We start from the raw sequence: 25,383 nt of genomic DNA, 5'->3' as shown, positions 1-25,383 counted from the left end.
GGGAAACTTCTTCCCCCAAGAGGTTTCCTTTTGGGCTGGTTCTGAACAAAACAGCAATAGTGCGCTGCGTAAACAAGTGGTTTTGGACTCGAATTGCTTGCGTTCAGGTTATGGTTCATTCTTCTCCATAACCAACAGACGCAGAGGTGCCTCTGTCTACCACCCTTCGTAGGGGTCCAAAAGGTCACTGCTTTTTCCCTATCCAGGGCCTCCCCTGGTGCCAGAATAGTCCTTAGGCGGGAGCGTCATTCAGGTAGTCTTGTGACCTTTTCCTGGGCCTAGAAGTAGGTCTGTTTGCAACCCAATTCAGCCACAAACTATCAAGCTGTCCCGTCTGGTATAAACTCAGCCTGCGTCAGCCCCCTCAAACTCTGATGTCCTGGCTTTGTGGTCTTTGTGAATCTTACAGTTTAGGAGAAAACTGATATTGGTCCTGTTATTACTGTTTTCCTGAAATCAGTTAAGGGATCCTACTCTACTGCAGTATGGTTCTGCAGTTAAGTAACTAGCACTCTTCACATAGTTTTCAAAGCTACAGTACTGATGCGGCCGCATTGGCCTCGAGGAAAGTGTTTTGTTGGAACCAGACTCACAGGCCCTTAACTTTCATCCCTAAGGTCTGTGTTCGTCTAAGAACAGTACTCCGTCCACATTCGGTTTCCTGGTCTTTGAGTAATGTATCGGAGTTAGCTTCGGTAACCAACAATCATCTTGTTCTTACCTTTCCTTGTTAAGGAAGTCCCAAAAATTTTTAATCAGCTTAGCTTCTAGTGTTAGTTTTCCTGTACTGTCTGCCCTGTGGCTCATGGAACCAATCATTTTGGTTTCCCCTCATCAGGGTAGTGTTGTGAATTCCTCACCCTAACTTTCTATCTACAATTGAAGGTCCTCATTTTCGGTGGTCACCTTGGAAAGTACTCCTTTTACAAGGTCTGTTTCTGTGTCCAGTTTTCTCCTTGCAGGTTTTTTTTTAGACAGGACCTCGCAATTTTGTCAGGTCCTCTCCTTTAAAAAAAAGGGGGCACTGTCATTGGGTCTGCTATTAGGCAGGAAGTATTTTCTTAATACAAGCCTATTCAGGTGCTATTCTAAGCTCATGATCTTAGACGGTGACCACTTACATTATTTTCATTACATGAACTTAGAGGACCTTACTTATGTTCAGGGTAGAATTCTCCTAGTTTTCAAACGTTTCTATTTAAGTCTTTAATAGCGTAAGGATGATGTTTATTTCTCTGTTATTATTTCACCGGGTGACACGGGACCCGATCCAGAAAAAGGATTTTGACAAAGGAAAATCTGTTTCTGGAGAGGGGCCCGTGTCACCCGGGTGACCCACCCCTGTTTTTTCATTCTCTCCCTCCCTTGATAAACTTCATTCTAGTGAGGTGGGTGCTAACATGGAATGCGGCTAGTGTTGCCTTGTATACAGTCCGTGAGTAGTGCATGGGCTTGTATCGGCACCTCTCGTTGGGACTTTTGACATTGGGAATCTCTATAGGATAAGGTTCCGTGTTTTGTAGTTCACCCTTTTCCATACATAACTCCATCTAGTGGAGCTCGCTCTGGGGTAGTAACTCCAGCATTTCATTTAGCTTTCTCTGGTATCTAGCAACGGAATTACCTAGAAATAAGTGCTGAATGGACTATTTCACCGGTGACACGGGCCCCTCTCCAGAAATAGATTTTTCCTTTGTCAAAATCCTTTTATATATATATATATATATATATATATATATATATATATATATATATATATATATATATATATATATATATATATATTTATATATATTTATATATTTATATATATTTATATATATATATATATATATATATATATATATATATATATATATATATATATATATATATATATATATATATATATATATATATATATATATATATATATATATTTATATATATATATATATATATATATATATATATATATATATATATATATATATATATATATATATATATATATATATATATATATATATATTGTATATACTGTATATACAGGCAGTTCGGTTTATGGGTCCGGCTTATGATGTTCCAAGGTTACGACGCTTTTCAAATATATTCATCAGAAATTATTTCTTTGTTTAACGCATGTTCCTGGGAGTTATGACACGTCAAATCCGATCCGGAAGAAATATGGCTCCAAAACGGCAGAATAATCAAAATTTGGAGTTTTTTTTTTTATGAAAAACTCAATTAAAATGCAGTTTACATCGTTTTCAATACACCCAAAGCATTAAAAGTAAGGTTTTCTTAGGATTTCTGACGATTTTTGACGATTTTTCAGTTTATAACGATTTTTGGTTTACGACGCGTTGGTAAAAACGGAACCCCTGTTGTAAACCAGGGACTGCCTGTATTATATATATATATATATATATATAAGGGATTTTGACAGAGGAAAAATCTATTTCTGAGGAAGGTCCCGTGTCACCCGGTGAAATTCCATTACAGCACGAATTTCTAGGTATAACCTTGCTAGATATACCAGAGAAAAAGAGCTTTCAGGAAAGCTGGGGTTACTACCCCCAGTCGAGCGTCTTCTTGGAAGGCGTCGGTATAAGAAGGGGTGAGTGAATTACCACTACCACGGAAACCTACTCAAAGATCTCTCCTTATCAAAACCCCCGGAACAGAGCGGTGAGCCGTTACAGCCCCCACACCAAACACCCGCCAGGACGGCGACACCAGCGCCACCTACCTCATTCCATGCTAGCACTAACCCCAGACTTGGCATGTGCAAGAGGGAGGGGGAGAGTACTAGGTGATACAGGGAGGGTCACCGGGTGACACGGGACCTTCCTCAGAAATAGATTTTTCCTCTGTCAAAATCCCTTTTCTGAGTCCAGTCCCGTGTCAGCCGGTGAAATCGTGATAGAGAATCATGCCAAGGCTGCAACAACCAGGAAAAGAAATAAAGGGTAATCTGAAGAAAAGGCAAAAGTTTTACCAAAATAATTTTAATTAAGCAATCTCTTCCGTGTAGCAAGAACTCTAAAACTAAGTTATATTAAATCTAAGGCACATTAAAAAACTTAATACTATGAAACAGTGGGGAGATCCCGCACGACGGAGAAAAAGCCCCAAAAAAACCTTAAAATTACTTAAAAGCAAGGTGAAACATGAAATGTGTACAAAATAACTCTAAATATAACCTTAATACTATACACGTAAACTTAGGCTAAACACGTAAGAGACAAAATCAATTAACATTAATATATACAATTATCTGGGGTACATGGAGCCAAATAAAAACTGTCCAGTACCCCACAAAGGAGCAATAATGGCATATCAGATTACGCTTTTTCCATTAACAGGTACAAGAAACAACTATATGAGGAGCCAGGCAGTGAGGTATAATCAACCAGGAGAATAAGCAGAAAAGTAAATGAGGCAGGCGGGCGGGGGGGAAAGGAAAGGACAAGGATATGATTAATTAAGGTGGGGAGATGACACTTCCCACAGCTATTGTAGAAAATTTCAGGGCTTCGAGCGTTTTTAAATAGTGGCGTTTAAACACTAGAGGTGATTTCCAACCCGTAAATTTAGATAACTCCGAAAAGTCCATATTATGAAAGTAATTAATGGAAGTAGCAACTGCTCGAATATCATGAACCTTAGGGACTGAATCTGGGTTGGCCTGTTTAATAAAATATAAAATTTGTTGCCTTATAGCATTTAGTGAAAGAGTACCACCTTTCTCCCTGATAAAAAGAGGACCTGACTTACTCTGTGGAGTTCTTGAAAGGTAAGATTTAAGTGTATAAACTGGACATAAAGACTGGTCTTGAGGAAGGGGCACCACCTTCCAAGGGGACCACCTGTCCTGTGGGTCTTCGTTCTTAGCTAAAAATCTAGGATCAGGGGAAAGGAGGACCTCTCCAGACGGGAGGAAGTTCACATAATTATCACTCTCAGTGAGAGCCGACAGCTCTGAGATTCTAGCACCTGAAGCCAAGCTAATCAAAATAAGGTCTTCCTTAACAGATCCTGATAAGAGCAATGAAAGTTATCCATCTCTGATGCTAACTTAAGGACGTCATTGAGAAACCACGTAACCGACTGTGGGCGTGATACTGGTCTCAGACGAGCGCATGCTCTGGGGATAGATGAAAAGTAGGAATCTGTAAGGTCGATTTTAAAGCCAAAGAAATACTTTCTTTAATGCTGACTTGATTGTGGTAATAGTGGCCGGAGCTAGGCCTTTCTCAAACAATGATCTAAAGAAGGAAACTCCTAAATTAGCTGTCATGATTTTGGCTTCAGATGCTTTTAGAAAGGAGGCTAATTTTTTGACTGCTGAGTCATACTGTCTAATAGTAGAATCTCTTTATCTGATTCTAAAACAGAGTGTTGACGGGTCAATGTTTGCTCCTTTTGAGCTGCGAACTTTACAAAGTCCATAAAACTAGGGCATTCTGAATTCTTGAGGAAGCTGACACAGTCTTGGTTTGTACTGTCTGAGTCAGAATGGGCTTGGGGATCCAAGACTCCGTAAGTCCCAGTTCCTGAAGAAGAGGGAACCAATTGCTCTTCGGCCAATAGGAGCTACTAGGCTAATTGACCTTTGAATGTCCTGAGTTTGTGTAAAACTTTCAGCAGTAAGTTTATTGGGGAAAAGATAAATCTTCTCCCCAACTGTTCCAATCTACTGTCATTGCGTCTATGGCGAACGCCTGAGGGTCCAGGTTGGGGCCACATAACAGGGGAGCTTGAAGTTGCTCTCCGTTGCGAACAGATCCACTTGAGGCCCGGAACCCGGCGGCAAATCCATTTGAAAGATTCCACGTCCAGAGACCACTCCGCCTCCAACGGAGCAGTCCTGGACAGGGAATCCGCCACCACGCCCGGACACCCCGCTAGGTGGGTGGCTGACAGGTGCCAGCCGTGCTTGTTCGCCGGGAGAAGATAGCAACCATTACTTGGTTTACTCGGCCTGATTTGGAGCCGCCCCTGTTGATGCAATGAACTACCACTGCGCTGTCCAATACCAACCTGATATGAATCCGGTTGGGGCGGATTTTCTTCAGAGTTAGAAATACCGCCATAGCTTCCAGGGTGTTTATATGGAACTGCTGAAACATTGTGGACCACGTTCCTTGTACTTTTGTTTTGGAGAATATCCCCCCCAGCCGCTTTTAAGGAAGCGTCTGTGTGAACTACTAGTGCCGGAGGGGGAAATTGAAGTGGAACTGTTTTGGACAAGCCTTTGACCGAGGCCCACGGCCGCAACCTTGTCTTTAAGATTTGAGGGGATAGAGGAGACCTTGTCTCTGAGCTTGACATTGGCTCGACTCCGCCACACTCTGTTTATGTCTTTTAATTTTGCTTTTAACAGCAGGTTTGTCACTGAGGCAAACTGAAGAGAGCCAAGGACCCTTTCTTGGGACCGCGGGATGCTGATGGATTTTTGAGAAATCTCCTGGTGAGAGATGCTATCTCTTTCCTCTTGGGAGGCGGAAGGGACAGCGTGTGAGATGACAGATCCCAGTTGAGACCCAACCACTGAAACCGGGAGTCCGGAGTCAGGCGGACTTTCTCTGTTCAGTTGGAAACCCAGCGACTCCAGGAAATTGATGACTATGGACGTGGCTTTTTGACACTCCGGAACTGTTGGTGCCCAAATAATCCAGTCGTCCAAATATGCTGCTAGGGATATCCCTTGAGACCGGAGTTGCTGTACTACCGTGTCCGCCAGCTTTGTGAATATCCTGGGCGCAATGTTCAGACCGAAGGGCATGACCCTGAAGGAGTAGGCCTGATTCCGAGTCTGAAACCGAGGAACTGAGAGAAGTTCCGCGCAACCGGGACGTGATAGTAAGCGTCTGAAAGATCGATAGAGGTGGTGACGGCCCACGAAGTAGAGTCCGTACCTGAGCTACCGAAGCATGCGAAATTTGTCGCATTTTTTATGTAGCGATTTAGACGCGCGACAGATCCAGGATCACTCTTTGTTGATCGGAGTCTTTTTGGGAACAGTGAATAACCTGCCTTGAAACTTTAGGTGCCTTACTTTCTTTATTGCTCGTTTGTTGAGCAATTCTGTCACATAACTTTAGGACTGCAGTGGGTGGCTGGTAAAACCTGGTTAGAGGAGGAGGGTTTTTGATCCAGCTCCATCCTAGGCCTTTGGACACAATGCTGTGTGCCCAAGGGCTGAAGGTCCATTGGTCCCTGAACCAAAACAGGCGACCGCCTACCTGTGTTCTCTCAGTGGGAGGGGCGGGTTTATTCCCTACCACGTCCAGGTCTTCCTCTTGGGGTGGTGTTGGTTTTCCTCTATGAGGGGGTTTGCCTCTTTCCTCCCCTTGCAACCCTATTAAGGCCGTGAAAATAACCACGGCCTTCATATGTGGGGTTATATGCCGGTGAGGCCACATATGAGGGTGCAGCTGGTTGGACCAGCACATACTGTTGAGGGTGGGCCTTAGAAGTGGAAGGCTGTGCCACTGCCGAGACCGGGACGGCTTGGACTACCGCCTGATGGTGAGTCCTCTTATGCCTCCTGAAACGCTTTACCTCCTCTCGATTGGGGCCGGCCGATTCTGGGGTCTTACGCTTGTAAGCTGAAATACCCCAGCGAGAACGAAGACTTTGGTTGGCCCGTGTAGCCTCAGCCATAACACTTGTGACCTCCTCTTCAGGAAGAGGTTAGGTCCCCAGATCGAGCTTTTCACGAGCTTGTTAGGCTCGTGGACGGATAGTTGCATCGCGAAGATGAACTTCCTACATTCCAGTCTGGCCAAAATAAACTCAGATAAGTCAGACTGGAAGCCTGCCAGCAAGGACTTAGCCAAGACCTGAAAGAAGGGCTCGTCCGAGCAGGAGACGGCGGTAGCTTCAGTGAGGCAGGCATACGGAGTTCAACGACCGGGCTAACTTAAGTCCGGGCATCAAACTCCGCTTTCAAAGAGTTTCCGGCAGCTTGGGAGCTGCTCACTAAATTGCGTGGAGGCGCAGAGAGGGTCCAGCTTCCCGACCGTGAAAGTGGACGGGCGCCTGTCCAGAACTCATTACTTCCTGGGAATACCAGGAAGTAGGGTCTGTCTCCCTCAGCTGAGGTACCGGAATACCATCGAAGCACGCCGGGTCGTAGCCAGAGCGACTTTGTCCAAGCAAGGAGTGGGAAGGTTGTCTCCCAGGGCGAACATGGTGAAGTTCCTTGAAAGGAGTCAATTTGTGTTATCTGCCTGCCACTCCGCCAGAGTCGCGCAGGAGAGCCGACTGAGCTTGGTCCCTAGGGATGATGACAGTCTCCTAGGAACCTTGTCCGACCGAATCCAGGCTTCCTCCGTGAGCCTCACGAAGCCTGGATAAGGGGGCAGAGATCGGGGGAAGAACTCCAGTTCCTCCAACCGCCTCGTGCCAAGACCATCAAGAGTAAGCTTGCCATCATGTTGGATGGCCCCGAGAGCGAACCGCCAAGGGTTACCGACATCAAACGGCGGAGGTCCGCAGTGTCGGGATAACATACTGTGGTTCGGCTGGGGTGGATGAGCCAAACCGCCAGTATATTATCATGACTGGCAAACTTCTCTGAGATTTTGCTAAATCTCGAGTCCAGGTCCTCCGTGAAACGCTTTTATACAATTGGTTGGCAAAGGCTCTGCATCAAAAAGCAGGTTGGCGAGGAGGGCTAGGTTTTGCAGCCCTCTTACTCGCGCCTTTGCTGGAGGAACCAGACTTGCTCCCGGAGGCTACAGGTCCTGAGACCTTAGCCTTCGACGGGGAAGGGCAAGTGCCTTCTTGGAAGTCGAGGACTTGAAGCCCTTCGCCTTCCATGAAGTCTTCAACTTCAACTTGGGGATAGCAGATGGAGCTCTATCACCCAAGGAGGAAGACTTCACAAAACCTGAAAATGAAGAGACAGATGAAGCAGGGAGTCAAACAATGGGGGGCCCGCCCCAACAACCTCACCTACCTCACCACTTACCACCTGGTCCTGCTCTACATTCATCGGTTCCAGGTTAAGATTAATAGCGGCGACATCCTCCGAAACCTCAGCGCAGAGTACATCCGCTTGGGGTGGCTGGGTCTCATCCCGGATCTGCTGGATGATGGGGTGGCCAGATCCTCAGGCACTGCACGCCGCCACCCGTGCGCCGGGTAGAGCAAGTCCCTCAACCTAGCGCCGAGGACGTAGGGCTTCCCTGACGGAACGTTCCTTCCAAACCCAGCCACCCAGGCCCGGAGGGATTCCAAGGCAGACTTCTTGGAATTTTCGTCCGCCTGTAAAAAACCAACAATTAGCTAAGGACGAAAACCATTCCGGAGAACCTCATAAACAATGTATAATATACAATATGAGAATGATGTAGAGACTGTCACTTACCAACTCGTCCTGACAGTTGTACAGAGAGCAAAACAGATCTCACAACCATCAGGGTGCCCAGACAATCAGGTCATCAAGGCGGACCGCACAACCAGCGTGGGTCCGGCAAACTACGTGACCGTAGGGTTGTTGGAGAGAGGCGGTGCACCCGGCTCCTCACAGCGAACAGTCTGTAAGAAGAAAGTACATGAACCTCCCACCCTAAGCAAAATAAAGCTGGCAAGGCCGGGAAATTCAACTGCAACCGAATACCCGGTGGAGAAGAACTCCCTAACATAAACTGGGCCAATAAGCTCTAAATCACTCAGAGAGGACGGTAGATTTCAGACCCGGAGTACTCCGGGAATGAAAGGGAGAGAGACCAGGAACTAACCATAAGGGGTTGCCAGTAAAATAACGGCGGAGACCCCTGGTATAGGCCGGACTCACATTTATATATAATGAATAAAGGAGAGTAACCTGCAGATAACTGACTTATCCAAAAATTATAAATAAAACAGTAATAAGTGATGGTAAGAACACAAGAGGACGGAGGGATCCGCTCCTGCTATAATGAAAACCTTCCACCCTTACTCCCCGCTGGAGAAACAAGATGGGTAACTGCTCATATGTTCATAACATAGGGTGAAGCAATTAATATATACCGTATCAACGTAAACCGACGGGGGAGAGTGAACAGTGACTCAAACGCATTCGAGTAAAACAAACCACCAACCCCAATACAGCGATGCTAGGGACAATATGGGAGGGAGCGAATCCCTCAACCAACAAAAGAAGTCCCTGAACTCGGAGAAAACGCCATCTAGCGTCACCCGCACGAGCAAAACAAGGCTGGAAAGGAGGAGGGGGGGAGGGGAGGTAAGGAGTAGGGCCACCAGAAGGAACAGGAGACGGGAGAAGCTCACCCGCTCAACTGCACCATACCTCCCAGACCATGAATCTTGGAGGGGAAATGACTGGAAGCAACCAACCCAAAGCCCGACTCTAGTTAGGCGACGCCTAATATGGACCAAACCTAATATAGGCTAGGACGAAGAGTAAAAGGGAGGAGGAAGAAACTGGGAGAGAAATTTGAGCCGAGAACCAGCCGGGATCGAAAATGGCAGGCAAGGGGGCGACTAGCCTAGAGGAAACACATCCAAGGAGCTCGATTCCCCCCAATTGGAGGAAGAGAACCCAGGGGCTCACTCTGCCCACCGAAAAACGATCCCGGAGGAAAACAGCAACAAAATTCCTCAACCTGAACTCCTCACCCAGGGCAAGGGAAGGAAGCAAACAAGCCTACTCCAAAACATAACCAATCACCATAAAAACAAAAACTAAAAACTAAAATGTGCTCAACAGAGAGCGTAGCCTACCACGGGGAAGCGGTTAGATCTGAGGCTGCCAGAGGCAAATCTGTACACCGAGGTAAACCACTAAAAACAAAACAAATAAAAATAAAACTACAAGAGAGCACCATCTTCAATAAAAATTAATTAGCCTAGTAAGACCAAAACAAAAGGAACCCAGCCTGGGGGGGGTACTAGGACGGGCATCACTCCCACAAAGGCCAGTAGGCCAATGATGCGTAATTCATAAGGGGGAGCCACCGCAAGGGAACCACCAGGAAGGAACCAAAGGGGAAAAATCTATAACGACGAGGAGACAACTCCAACTGAAAAGAACAGAAGGAGACGCCATGGTCGACATGGTTGGCGGGGACGCTGTAAGGCCATAAGAAGATCTCAATATTTATGAAAATACGAGACTATAACAGCCAAAAATAGAACAAAACCCCACAAGAAGATGGTACTTAACTTGAAATGGTAAAGCTGCTCGATGCCATCGTTGAAGCAGTAGAAAATCCAAAATAATGGAGAGCACACACAAAACAATCCAAGATTCACGTGCTAGAAAATGGAATGAGGTAGGTGGCGCTGGTTTCGTCCTGGCATGTGGTGTTTGGTGGGGGCTGTAACGCTCACCGCTCTGTTCCGGGGATTTTGATAGGAGCGATCTTTCGAGTAGGTTTCCGTGGTAGTGGTAATTCACTCACCTTCTTATACCGACGCCTTCCAAGAAGACGCCGACTGGGGTAGTAACCCCAGCTTTCCTGAAACTCTTTTTCTCTGGTATATCTAGCAAGGTTATACCTAGAAATTGTGCTGTAATGGAATTTCACCGCTGACACAGGACTGGACTCAGAAATATATATATATATATATATATATATATATATATATATATATTATTAATGATGCATGTAAGCCCTGTACAGTACTTAAACTGGGTAGTATTATAATATTTTACTGTGTAGTACACAGCTTTACACCATATGCAGCTGTAAGTGTTTTTACAGAAATCATAAAAATACAAAAGCAAACAAAAGTAAAAGTAAAGTTAATGATGGACACCATAAACATGCAAGGTTCTGTTTACTTTTAATACCCCTAGGGTATAATTAAATAACATTCCTCAGCCAACATTGACTTTGCTTTTAATTTTGTTTGTTTTTGCACCTTTTATAACTTCTTTATAAACTTACTGGCTGCATACAGTGTAGGTATTAGAGATGGTTGCATACACGGTAAAAATTAATTGTAAGCTACTATATGTATCTGGTCCAAAGTCCAGCTCTGTATTTATTGTTAATGGCTTGTATATGTATTTATCTGGCAATAGTCTGTGCAGAAACATACTCCACTATTGGATTTCCCAACAAGCACACAGGGTGAACACTGTCACTGGCTGGGGCGGATGATGTCATGGGCCAGCTTATAGTCTAACTCCTTCTGCAGTAGCTCCCACTTCTGTGTTGAGATTCTGTATGCATGTTGGCATATTGGCATAGCCTCCCCTGCATCACCATGCCGGAGGATCTTGGTGTGGCTTGGAACGTCTGGGATTAAACTTCAATATTCTGTGACCAATTTGCAAATATCTTGTTGTTCCTTCATCAGATGATACACCTTTGAATCAAAATTTTCTAGGATCTCAGAGTTATTTACTTTTGCTTCTAAGGGCTTACCCTGTAGGCTTGGTGGTTTGTTTGGCAGACTGTCTGGATCATTGTCTTGTGTTGTGGTGTAGAATAGATAGGAAAATTAGATAGAAAAGAGAGAGAGAGAGAGAGAGAGAGAGAGAGAGAGAGAGAGAGAGAGAGAGAGAGAGAGAGAGAGAGAGAGAGAGAGAGAGAGAGAGAGAGAGAGAAGTAAGAATAAAGAGAGAGGCAAACAAAGAACACAGTGATAACGCCCAAAAGCTGTTGTTGTATCGTGTTATCAATACGCTGATCGAGGCAGGAACCACAAGCAGTATATCGTGTTGAAGCCATAAAAACAGTCGTAAAAATGAGAAATAACAGAACATAAAGAGGAGAAAAGATAACCCTTACACTTGTTCATTTGGGTTTCTCCACAATTGGTGTTTTCATTGCTTGATACATGGCTGACAGCAGCAATCTGGCATACAGCTGGGTTGGCACTGGTGCTCTTTTGGTACACGTTGGGCTTCAGCATGTTAACATGACACACTTAGGTTGCTTTCTGCTGTCCAGGTGTGGCAACGATGAAATCCAAGTTGTTGAGTCTCGCAGTGACCTTATATGGTGCTTTGGAACTCTCTGTCTTTCACCCAATTTGAGGTGTCATACCATGACTTCATCTTCTTTTGTGCCTAGATTAAGGACTTGTGAACTGACTGGCAAGCTTCATTTTGTCTCTCCCTGAACTCTTGTACATACTGTAGGACATTCTTCGTCTGTTCTTGGTCTCCTACCCACTTCAGTAGGCATGGTGGTCCCCAGACATTATGCCCAAACACAAGTTGAAATGGGGAGAAATCTTGTATTGCAAACAATTGGAGGGGCATTCTTTCATCCCAGTCTCTTGTGTTTCTGGCAAGACAGTATGCTCGTGGGGCATTCTTGAGGGTAGCATGAAAACGCCCCCAGGGCACCTTGCGATTATGGATGGCAGGCAAAGGACTTGATGTGTTCAGTTCCTAACTTCATGTCAGTGAAGACTGGATGACTAGCACACTACCTGATCTGCTGGATCTCTTTTGGCAGTCCAAAAGTAGTGATAAATATAGTAAGCTGCTTTTCTGGTTGCAGCTCACAAGGGAAAGGCCTTGGAGAAACAAGTCAAGGCATACATGAGAGTGAGAAGGTAAGTGTACCCTCTCTTCATCTTTGGTAGGGCCCCTACTATGTCCAAAATGATTTTTGAGAAGGGCTTGGTCACAGTGGGAATGGGTTACAGCAGAGCCTTCCGTAGATTAGAGTCCTTTTTCCCAATGTTCCTGACAAGCATGGCAACTGTGACAGTATTCTGCAACACTTTTTTGAAATTAGGCCAGTAAAATTCCGCCTGAGATCTTGTCTCGGGTGTTATTAACCTCCAGGTGTCCTCCTCCAGGAATTTTCATGTGCCAACTGAAGGATCTTTGCATCCATGCAGGCTTGGTACCTGGTTCCTGCAGGGACACGGATCCATTGTAAGTGAAGGCATTCCTTCCCCTTTTCACACTCATCTACCGGGGCTGTCAACAACTGGTCTTGCAATTTTCTGTTTCTCCTTGCCTTGGTGGGTCTTTGAAAGTTCTTGGATGTTTTGATTGACAGTTCTGGCTTGACTGGACTTTTTTCCCAGCCCACAATGGCAGAGCTTTGACCAGCACTGGGATACCTCATGTCCTCCTTTTCCACAGTATGTCCAAGTTCTTGGCCTTTGTAGAGGTGGCACTGCACCCTCCTTTTGCATGGCAACTTGTGTGGCACTCTTATAGTTCCTTGACATACATTCTGTTCTTGTCTTGGAATTTTTTGGAACCTCCCTCCTGAGTCATGGGAATCCTAGGCAGGTAGAGGAGGGCTGGTTTTGCCCTACATACAGTTACTGGTGAAGTTCTCGCTGGTCACCCAGTATAGCAAGGGTTTTGGCATTTGGGACGTCCTCCTTCAGGAGGCTGTTCCTTACCTCTGGGATCAACACCGAAGCAAACTTCTCCAAGAGTGTTAAATCTCACAAGGTGTTGTAGGTTTTCTCCTGCAGAGCTGAGTTGAGCCAACAATCAAGAGCATCCCCCATTCAGCACTCAGCCTGGGCAAGAGACTCTCTCTCAGCTTGTTCCATTGTTTGATAACAAGAGCGATATGCCTCTGGGAGGATGTTGCACACCGCAAGAATCCAGGACTTCACCAGTGCGTAGTCCCTCATTTCGACTGATGTGAGGCACTTAAAAATCTCAAGTGCACTTCCTGTGAAATGACTTTTGAGGCAGGGTGACCATTTTTCCGGCAGCAGATCAGTGAGAAGAATTCTTTGGGTTGATCCTCCTTGAATTTTATGCCAGACTGCAAGAGCTCATTGACAGTCTGGCCCTGGTGTTGTCGTCGAGGTGGGGATGAAGCTCCAGCATCCAACTGGGACTGCAGTAATTGCAATTTTGTTTTATTTTAACTGAGGCTTCTCTCGAACAGATAAAGCATCCTCAGGGTTTTCTCCTCCTGCTCCAGTGTCAGTTTCTTTGTTGTTATCTTTGAGTGTGTCCCCAAAGAAACCACGGACCATTCCATATTTTCAGACTAATTGTGTCCTCAGTTATTCTAAAATTTCTCGGCAAGAGTACGAGATGCCTTCGCTATCAGATATCATCTTAATGTCGTCTTAAGTTAATTTCAGTAATATTGATTGCAAAAGTCAAGCAAGGAATCAGGTTACAGTTCCACCTTGGTTGTCAATTTTCTCTTTCTTTAATTGGTGTCTTTGCCTTGTATTAAATCTTATCTAGGAATTCATATACTGGTAGCACTTGAATAGATCTAGTGATTTAAAAGAATTTACTTCATTATCATAGATTGATCCCCAACAGGCCCCCACCTTCCCTTTGTGACGTGATCGTCCAGTCGAAAGTCGGAAGGGACAATCTCCTGGTGGGAAGAAATAAAAAGAAAAATAAGAAAGAAAGAAAACAGTAATGTTGGCAAACTGCAGGAGCAGGAGGGTAGACTTAACTAGTCAGAAACAGTGGCTATCAAATGGATTCTACGAGTACACACAACATCCTTTGCCCAGCTTTCGAGGCGTCTGCGTCTGTGGAGTGTCCCCTTCTACGCCTGTATTTCTGCAGTCAAAATCTCCACTGTGCACTTAATTCTGTTAATAAGACAGGTATTTTTGCAATCATGAAGTGTTACAACAGGACACTGAATGAGACCAACCAAGGGTTTGAATGTTATCGTTTACCTCATTTTACCAATTTATTCTACAAGATTTTTACACTACTGTGCACTGGTACACTGGGGGAAGGGGGTGTGAAGTGAACTTGAACAAAAAGATGGTACGCAAAAAGAGGTTACAAAAAAATCTTTGATGTTAGAATCAAGAAAAAATGAACAAATACAACATAAAAAAAGAATCACAGAATTTAAAATTGTTAAAAGGTGTACACAAAATAAAAACAAGAAATAATTACAATGGTAAAAAAAGGGTGAATAGACAAATCAATTAAATTAAATAAAACCCAACACATAAATATCTTACAAAAAAGTGAATGGAAATCACATGGCAAATAAACACCCTAAGTAAAGATATACAATAGAGATCTGTAATTTTTACATTTTTTCAGGGGTGGGGGGATGGGCAATATTTTTCATAATGGGGATACCTACATGTAACATTGTTCCTCCAGTAATTGTCTAGGAGTGAGATTATCATTACGTGAACATTCATTAGCTAGCAGCATTACTTCAGCCATCTATATTGTTCTTTGATTTTTTGTTACTGACATTTATATTCTGTCCTCTTACTGTACTCATTAAGGTCAGTAAAAAAAATTTTTAAAAATTCATATATGTAGTAACGTGTATATTTTACCCAGTTCACTTACTAAAGAAATTCAGATTAACTAAAAGACATTTTTAACCTCAATAACAGTGTACAGTACTAAGACAGTACCAAATTAGTGTCAAGGTAATCATTGAAGCACAAACAAAATGATTTCAAACAGAGATAAAAGGGAAAGTATTTCTTTACCCACTGAGCAGCAGACGAATGGTTACAGGAAAACGAGAGGACAGAAAACAGTAATCAAAGAAAGGAAGTTATGAAGTTGATTTTATAGAGAGGAGCAGTGACAGTGAAATAAAATTAATTAATTAAAGCAACATTCGTTAATCAGAAGATAAGCAGAATACAGTATACAGGGGTAATTAATTTACCCAGAACAAGTACAGTTAACAGAAGTTATAGCATTAAATAACAGTGTGAATACATGCTTTGGAAATGAGTATATACATGGTGTCCATAAGTCTCGTTAGAATTTAAAAATTATATTAGCCACTGATGAGATATCTTAATCAGATTTGTTCTGTGTGCTCAGCAGTTACGAAAGTTTTTAATCATATTGCATTCGTGTATTTTAGGTACCCTGTTGATGAAAGAGGTACTATTAAATGAACCCCTAAAATAATGGCTACTCCTCAAGAAAAGGCACAATGTGTCTCATGGTTTATTGAAAAAAAATTGGATGCACAGACTCAGCAAAACTACAGAACTAAGTATGGAAGATGCACCGTCACATCCATCAGTTTATGCATGGCACAAGAAATTTCTGGAGACAGGGATAGTGTTGGATAAAGGGAGGAATGGATGACCAAGAACGTCTAAGGAAAACATCGATTGTGTAAGACAAGCCTTTGATCGTTCTCCTACAAAGTCCATCCATACTGCTGCCAGACACTTACAGCTACTATGTTCAACAGTGCATGAAATCCTACGCAAGAACTTGCAATTGTACACTTACAAAGTGCAACTCACACAGGCACTCGAGCCAAATGATAAACCAACATGAAAAGAGTTTGCAGTTAACATGCTGGAACAAATTTCTGAGGATGAAACTTTCCTCAACCAAGTTTGTTTTAGTGATGAGGCAACCTTCCATGTTTCAGGAAAACATGAACACACATAATGTGAGAATCTGGGGATCAAAACATCCCCATGTGATTAGGGAACTTCACCGAGATAGTCCAAAGGTGAATGTGTGGTGTGGGATCATGTGTAATTGAAACATTGGTCCATTGTTCTTCAGTGAGACATCGATTACCACAGATGTTTACCTTGACCTTGTGACTGAATATGTGGCACCACAACTAGATACCTTCAACCAACCATCATTGGGGACTGCATGTTCATGGGTTCCTAAATCAAACATTTACAGATCAGTGGATTGGAAGCAATGGCCCAATCCCTGGCCACCTTGTTCATCAGATATCACTCCCCTGGACTTCTTTCTGTGGGGTTATGTTAAAGATATCGTGTAATGAACAAAGGTATGGGACATCACTGATCTCAAGCAAAAGATCGCTGATGCCATTGCCACCATTGATGAGGCTATGCTACAGCGTACATGACAAGAAATTAAGTACCATCTTGACATCCTTTGTGCAACTAATGGTGCCCATATAGAGGTGTATTAAATGAAGCAAAAAACTTCAGTATCTACTCCTCTTTTGTAATAATTTCCACATACTTGTCTGTTCATTTGCTTTTGTAATATATATTTTGTATTGTAAAGAGACTTTATGGACACCCTGTATTTCTTATGCTACAGGCTTCACAAGTGGCAAAAATCAAGGTTGTTTTTGCAGATTTTAATACATAAGAATCACAGTGGATTCTTACACATTCATTTTTCAGGTAACTGTAATTATATTGTAAACTATTTTCTTGATGATTTGCATCCCAATTATCTTGATTCCTTGGAAATATAAACTTGTTACCCTTACAGATTTCACAAATGTACCCAAAATCGTCCGAGGTGATTTAGCCTCACATTTATGATTTTTCTCTAATAATTCCAGGTGATGATTTATATCCAGAAGATTTAGATCATACTGATGACCCTGTTCTTACCTTCAAATCTTCTATGTCAGAGCTTAGAAGTGCTGCCAAGTTTTTACATCGAGGGGAAATTAGCAGTCCTCGGGATATCAGATTTGTGGCAAATATTGTCCAAAAATTTGGACACGTTTCTCCTTTGAATTTTAGAGATGTTTATGGCGAGTCCTCAAAGATGTAGCTATTGATGTTTTCTTCGATAAGAACAATGATAATGTTATATATTTATATTAATGGAATATCGCTAGAAATTTTGTATTTTATTGTAAATAATGTACAAAGAAAAGTTAATGCATTGGTTAAAGTTTATCATTTACTAATTCCTAATGGCTTGAAACTTAAGTGAAAGTATTTTGTTCACGTCTGTTATGGCTGGGAACACAAAGGAGCAATGTACAGTTGTGAATGGAAACATCTGAAAAACCTAAAATCAAGTGCTTTTATTGATTAACCCAGATACGCAACTGAGTTTAAGTTTTCAGAAAAGTTTTCAGTCACAACTGTACCTTGCTTCTCTGTGTTCCCAGCCATAACAGATGTGAACAAAAGTGGCTTCAGAACTGGTGAATTTTGTCAGAGTTTTGCACTGGTTTTGTTTTCTTTCAGGCTTCCAAAAAGGTGTCAAATTTTGCTCTTAGTTTTCTTTACATTCAACCTTTTTGCTCATGCTCTATTTAGCCCACCCAGAAGAGGGCTTATGTTGGATGTGGGCATGATTTGTGCTGATATCAAAGATGATTAGTTTTTATTATAAATTTTAGATGTGTGAAATTATGAGAGGTCCTTTTTGAGTAAGGAGAAGAAAAGCACAAAATAAGGGACACCTTTTACATTACTGTATTTCATATGTTGTCATTCCAGTGCCGTAATGAATACATTGAAAGATAAAGAGGATGAGAAGAAATAGTAAGAGAAAAATATGAAACTTATAAATCTACTTTTTGACATGGAGATCTGACCTACCTCTATTAGATCACTCATCATATGTAATTTTTGAGGCAGATCTAGGTATTATTTTAGCATGTGGAAAATAAAAAGAAATTAGCTATGATTTGAGACCTGCATCATCTGAGCAATGGTAGAGATGCTCAGACAGAATTAGAAATTAGTTTTTAGCTTAAGCTCTTGCCTGTTTGTACACTATTGGGCTTTGGCTTTCCCAAGCCTTAGGGTTAAGGTAACCATATTTTTAACACCTCTCTCTTTCTCCCATATGGGGATAGTGCCATCAGTTCATCTCATGGGGTGCACTGTAGGCACTACTTAAGGTTCTTTGCAGTGTCCCTTCGTTCCTTAGATGCAACCCCTTTCATTCCTTTTCTCGTACTTCCATTCATATTCTCTTTCTTCCTTCTTACTTTCCATCCTCTCCTAACAGTTGTTTCATAGTGCAACTGTGAGGTTTTCCTCCTGTTACGCCTTTCAAACCTACCTATTCTCAATTTTCCTTCCAGCGCTTGGCCTTTGGCCTAAACTCTATTTTCAGTTCTCTCTCTCTCTCTCTCTCTCTCTCTCTCTCTCTCTCTCTCTCTCTCTCTCTCTCTCTCTCTCTCTCTCTCTCTCTCTCTCATTTTGAATATTTCCCAATTTTACGAGTGAATTTTTATGGAATTCTGTTGGTTTACACATACAGGCTGGAAGCATAGTATCTACCAATTCATTTGACAGAAATTGACAGAGGCATGAAGAAAAAAGCATGAAAATCTCATATCTGGTCAGCTTTAGTTGTGATCAACAGTGATTGGCATCTCCTTAAGCTATTGTAAACCAAAAACCATTCATATCTCACCCAGCGATAAAATTGCAATATGGCTTGAAGGGGCACTGAAATATAAATTAATAGGCATCTGAGAAAATCTAGGAAGGAGTGGCTAAGGTTGCTCAAATTGTACCAGTTGTCTTTGGGTTGTGGTTGACCAGTACCAAAGTAAGAAATATATAAAGAAAGGAGTCCATAGGTCTCTTTCTATTATTAAAGCTGTATTGATGAGTCTTGTAAGTCATATGAGCAAGAGAGAAGCCTCTCATTGTCCACTGTAAATTGAGGTCAGGAAATTAGGTGCAAAGAAATAAGGCAGTTGAGGTCATATGCTGAAGACATATAATGGATTTTCCTCTTTATTTTGGAGTCTTTAATTGTATTAGTGAAGGGGAGTATGTTGACTTGTGTACATGAGATAGTTAACGTATGTCCTTAAATACCTTATATTGCATAACCATATGTACTACAGGAGTCCACTAGGATATGAAATTGGAAACTGGTATATCAAGAAACAAATGATTGATTACTGTACAAGGTGGACTCTTTAACTATCTGTGGTGAATGAAAAAAGAATCAATCAGCAGTGTAATAGCTGAAGGACGTTATTAGAAATAAAGAGTGAAGACATCAGGATTATGAGAGGTGGACAAAATTTGATTTAAAAGGTTCATATGTGACAATATTGCAGATAAAGTAGTACTGAAATACTGAAAAATCTTGTGCTTTCCATTTTTCCATTGTGATAATATTCCAGGCATTTTCTGAGTTTGTGGTAAAGTTACAAAAATTAATTGAATAATATGAACATGCCGAGTAGACTAAGTAACTGCTGTTAATTTTATACAAACCAAACAGTTGAAGGCACTGTATTGCAAAAAGCTTTGTTATATGGAAAAGATTAATCAAATTCATCCATTTTATCAAGAAGTAAGACTAAGAGTAGATTTTCAATCACTCTTCAGAACTACCATATTTAATAGCAGTACTCCTGATGTTGTGGTAGGGTTTACTTGCCATCTGCTCCATAATGTGATTCATATGTTAAAATCCCCTCGATTTGGGACCACCTTGACATGGTGAGGGAGATCTTGAACCCCAGGAATCTGTTCCTGGGTTGGAGTCCAAGAGTCCCATAGACCATTATATATTTCTTTGAATTAATTTTTGTGGAATTTTCTGCTTTTGCTAAAATTTATTGTACCTGATAAACAGGAAAAGATATCATAACTGGGATTGGGTTTATATCTGAAGCAAAATAGTGGGAACTGTGGTAGGACCATCAGCTGCCGGATGATGTTCGGACCTGAGAGATATCAGGCGGAACTATTCTTTAGGGCTGGACCACAGATTCCAGGGGGGTCTGGATTTGGGGATAGGACTCTCGGCATTCTATCCAGTTTGCCCATAACAAGATTAGAGTGGGGATGATGGTATTCTTGTAATCCTGTAGGGTAGGGTAGGAACACGGACATTTGAGAGTCAGTTCTCACTTGTGCCATTGGTGGAAGAATAATCCCCAAGAAAGGCTGATGATATCTTTTTAGGGTTTTCAGGCTTATTATTATTTTATTTTATATTTTTTTTTTTACCCCTCTCAAACCTTTATGTCTAGCATTTATAAGGATTCAAGTACCCCTGGACCCTCTGATGGTGTTGTTCCGGCACAGATGATTACCTCTGTAGAATTCCGAGACGTTAAAAATGCCCAGATTTCTTTTGATTTAAATTAAAACAATTTTGAACAATATAATGCAAAATTTACACTGCAGGAACTCAAAGATGCCTTGCAGAATACCAAACCATCAGCTCCTGGTGAAAATAAAATACTTTATGAAATGCTGAAACATCTCCCAGAAAAGTCAAAGAAATTTCTTTTAGATATACCTGTAATAAATGAAATCTGGGAAACTGGTATTATTCCTAAGAGCTGGAAATTATCATTAATCCTCCCTATGAAGAAACCAAACAAGGATCCTGTTTTACCCAAATGCAGCTAAACCAGACCAATGCAGAAATAGCTCTCACCAGTTGTGTTTGTAAGCTGATGGAAAGATGATTAACACCAGACTTGTATGGCACTTAGAAACAAATAAATTGCTTTTTTTCCATTCCAGTTTGGCTTTTCATGGAATAGTAGATCTACTCATAGATCCTTGCTCAGGCTCTCAAACCAAATACAACAATGTTTTGCTAAACAGTGCCAAACAATTAGGGAGTTTTCTTTGATTGGAAAAGGCATATGACACCACATGGCATTATGGTATTATAAAAAGTTGTATAAGATGGGCATTAAAGGGAAAATGATCAGATTTATAAATTCGTTTTTATCAGAAAGATATATAAAGGTGAAAATGAAAATCATGTGTCACGACCTTTCTTACAAGAAGAGGGAGTTCCTTAGGATAGTGTCCTTAGTGTCACTTATAAAATTTCTTTGCTATTGCCATTAATGGAGTATTAGAAAAGATATCATCATTGTGAGGTTCAAGAGAAATGTCAAAAGAAAAACTGATTCTTTATTATTCTGCGACAGGTGTCTATAAAGCAAAAGCAAAAAAAAGACAATTAGGAACAACAACCTAGGAGCTGGCGTTCTGACCACAGGCCCCCTACTGCATCCATACAGAATTTGTGTTTTGAGGCTGACAAGCATAAAAATACGATGGCACAATATTCAATACAGGGCATATAAAATGGTAGACTGAGGAGCATATTGGCAGAAGACATTCTCAGTACAATGATGCATAAGATGAGGTACATAAAGAATCTGAAAAAATGACAGGTAATATACAAAATGATGTGATTAATGTACAGATGAAGGGAGAAACACAAGAAAGGAGAGACCAGTCCTTTGACACCTCTTACAAATACTCCTCCCAAAGACAATAAATAGAGGAGCAATTATTGGATGAAATAACATTAATCATGGAGGCGCTTAGGGCAGTTGAAGAGGGCCTGCTTCTGGAAAACTGTGGGCTCAGGGTGGAGCTGACACTTGGGGTTGGCTGGATGAGTTTCCTGGGCTGCCCGGGGGAGGTGCAGCAATTATTGGCGGGGAAGCGGCAACACTCTGCAGGCAGGTATTGAGGGGGACTCTGGGTAGCAGTGCCTTCTTCTTAGCATACTTCACTGTCCAACAGGAATGCAGGTTTCAGCCTGTTTACGATGGTGATCCAGTCCTCCCGCCTGTGGATGTTAAGGAGGAATGCTTTGCTGGCACGACAGATGCCAATGATGACTGGTGGGGCCCCTGTTAGGCCTGGTTAAGGGCAGCCAATAATGGAACGTCCACCCTGACCATCTACTCCAATACTTATTCAGCTAGCAATCTGAGCGGGTGGGCTGTAGGTGATGGTTTAATGAATGATGAAGATCTTGTGGCAGGGCGTGAACTTCTGTGCAAGTTCCTCAACCTTGGGAGCGGGGTGTTGGCGCCGTCGGCCGACTGGCAGGAAGAATTTTCTGGGGATGGCCAGTGTTTCCCCATCTCAGACTTTCTCAATAATGAAGTGTTGCTATTTGCTTTCTGTGCGGTGCAGAGACCCAGCAGGACCCAGGCAGCTGTTCCTTCCACCTCTTGTCAGTGCAGCGGGCCATGAGAGCTGCTTTAAGAGAGTGGATCTGCCCAAGCCATAAACCATGCCGTTCACTGCAAAGAGGGGTTGTATGCCATTGTGCTGTGTCAGAGTTGTATCCCATCAGGTGTGCCAAGGAGACCCAGAGTTCTGACAGGAAGGCAGGACCCTGTCCACAGTGATGCTGTCTGGTACTCTGAAAGGGCTGATCCAACTGGAGAGGAGGTCTGCGCATGATGTTGTTGATGCTTCATCCTTTTAAATTGCTTTTTGGCCAGCAAGTGGAGCGGTCTATGATCGTCCTTGCAGGTATCTGGCTCCCCCTGACTGAAAATAAAATACGGAAGGGCCTGATGAAAAGTTGATGTGGATATGGCTGAACCGTCGACGAGGCTGGGGAAAATTGCTGATCCTGGACTCTATGTACCGGGACGTTTTGCTTGTCTGGCACGGGATGCAGCTCCTTGCCCACTGGTGGATGTCCTTGTTGATGCCATGCCAGACGAACTTGTCAGTCATGAGGCGTGCTGTTGTGTGCCCTGATGGATGGGAGAGACCATGGACTACTTTTGCGTCCAAACAACATGTGCTTTCTTTGATTTGCCACCAGGGGCATGGGCGGCCTGTGCTGGTGTCACAGAGGAGAGTTGTGTCTGAGTTTGCTAAGGGCACGTCTTTCCATTTGAGAGTCATCACTGCCATCCTGTAGTCCACTGTTTCTGGGTCTGCTGCTTGTTCTCTCGCAAGGTCTTCGTAGTCGATGCCGAGGTGAAGGGAATTGATTTCTACTCATGACAGAGCGTCGGCCACTGGCTTTTTCTTGCCAGGAATGTAGTTGATGGTGCTACTGAATTCAGAGATGGCGGTCAGGTGCCGCTGTTGTCTTGCAGACCATGCGTCCCCGTTTTGCAAATGCATGAACCAAGGGTTTGTGATCTGTTAGCACTGTGAATTCGGTTCCCTCCTGCAGGTACTTGAAGTGCCTCACAGCCTGGCAGATAGACAGCAGCTCTCTGTTGAAGGCGCTGTAGCAGGTCTCAGGTGGTGAAAACTTGCGGCTGAAGAAGGCCACAGGCTGGGGTGTGCTGTTCACCAGCTGTTCGAGTACTGCACCGTTTCAGGCGATGTTGTTGGCGTCCGTTGTCAACCTGAGGGCAGTGGCGGGGTTGTGGTGAGTTAAGGTGGTGGCAATGGAGAGGGCCCTTTTCATTTGAATGAATGCCTGCTGCTGTGGAGCTTCCCATGTTAGGGTTTTTGGTTTCCCCATCAGGATTGATGTCAGATGCGGGCGATATCTGGGATGAAGCGCTGGTAGTAATTTATCATCCCGAGAAACTCCTGAAGGGCCTTGATGGTTTTTGGTTCCGGGAAATTTTCTATAGCCTTTCACAGACGCCCCTCTTGTTCCATCTCTGCGGGCGTGTTTGGCGTCTTGTAACTTCTGGGGGGACAGTCGTCGCAACTTGGCATGGGTTGGTGGGCCTGCCGTGGTGATGTGGCGGAAGATGCCATGCTTTGCTGAAGCCCCAGGTGACTGTGCAACTCTGGTTTGAATACGTCCAGGAACTCCTGTAGGAGAGACCTATAGCTGTTGGAGGCTGTGGAGCAGATGGTGGGCATTCCAGGTCTGGTGGAGAGCTGACGGGAGTGGCATGTTCCTGTGTCAAGGAGGCATTGTCTGGCGACGTTGACTAGAAGTCCATGGTGCCCTAGGAAGTCTGCGCCCAGTAGGGGGAACCTAACATCTGCTATGATGAAGGGCCAGTGGTATCTGCACCCCAGGATTGAGATAGCCCGGGTCGTCATGCCATAAGTGTGGATGGGAGTTCCGTTTGCTGCTATGAGGGCGGGTATTGAGTCTGGTATTTTTTCTAAACCTTCCTGGATGGCTAGAAGAAGACCGACTGCATTGCCCCGTTGCCTCTACCAGCAGGCGCCCGTTTTGAAATTTCCAAGTTTGTGATGAAAAAACCTGCTGGGCAAGGTTTACTTTTGGCTGCCTTTTTTTTTTGTGAAAGAACAGGGAGGCCTGCAGGTTCTGGCATTGGTCCCGAACTTTCTATGGTAGAAGCACCACGTTGGGTTTGACCATGTCCTATGCTCTCTGAGTAGCGTTTTCTGCTTATAAATGGCGTTGATGTCTCCGTCGTTGTCACCATCTTTCTCCGACAGGTTGCAGGCTCCCAGGGCGGCGGCCTGTGTCAAGGCCTTGGTGGCCTCGTGTAGTTTCTGGGCACTGTCGACTAAGGCATCCATGTCTAGGTTCTCTGCATCCCTTATCTGGCGCTGAACTTCCTGCAGGAGGCACCAAAGGAAAATAGCTCTTGTTAGGTCTATGGTCCTTTTCCTTCCATTTTCGTCACGGCCTGGGAGTGTTATCAACCCCCGCAGTTGGTCACAGGCTTCTTGGATGATGCATCTCTGAGGGGCTGGGATAACAGGTCGAATTTGCGCTGCGCTTTCTCGGACATGGGGATGGAGTGAGAATTCAGCAGTTTGTTTTTTAAGTCCGTGTATGTGACTTTGTCCGGTTGCGCGTCCAGCCAGGGGAGATTCTGTTGAATACTTCCTCTGGGAGCGCCGTCATGACTATGTCTGATTTGGTAGCATCGTCTGAGATGCGCGCCATGCGAAAGTGCTCGTCTGCTTGCTGGAACCATGATGCCTTGTTTTGCCGCGAGAACAGGGGAAGTTTGACTGCGTCTGGCTTTGCTGGCGAGAGAGGCATACAGACGATGCTCGTGGGTTCGCATTGAGGTTCTGCTTCTGAAATCTTTACTTCTCACGCACCAAAACACGGGA

At 43.4% G+C, this 25,383-nt stretch overlaps 1 protein-coding gene across 1 annotated transcript in view; it reads left to right on the top strand.

Annotated features, from left to right (window-relative positions):
- Window positions 1-17,548, top strand: part of LOC136843278 (acyl-coenzyme A diphosphatase NUDT19-like) — a 131,244-nt gene extending 113,696 nt beyond the window's left edge. The window contains 1 exon segment of the mRNA XM_067111458.1: window positions 17,208-17,548. Coding sequence (XP_066967559.1) covers window positions 17,208-17,425 — 218 coding nt within the window. The 3' untranslated portion in view covers window positions 17,426-17,548.
- The last annotated feature ends 7,835 nt before the right edge of the window (window positions 17,549-25,383 follow it).

This window comes from Macrobrachium rosenbergii, chromosome 2 (assembly GCF_040412425.1).
Source record: "Macrobrachium rosenbergii isolate ZJJX-2024 chromosome 2, ASM4041242v1, whole genome shotgun sequence".
NCBI classification, from domain to species: Eukaryota; Metazoa; Arthropoda; class Malacostraca; order Decapoda; family Palaemonidae; genus Macrobrachium; species Macrobrachium rosenbergii.
Note: the sequence above shows the minus strand (reverse complement) of the source record. Positions and strands in the feature narration are given on the sequence as shown.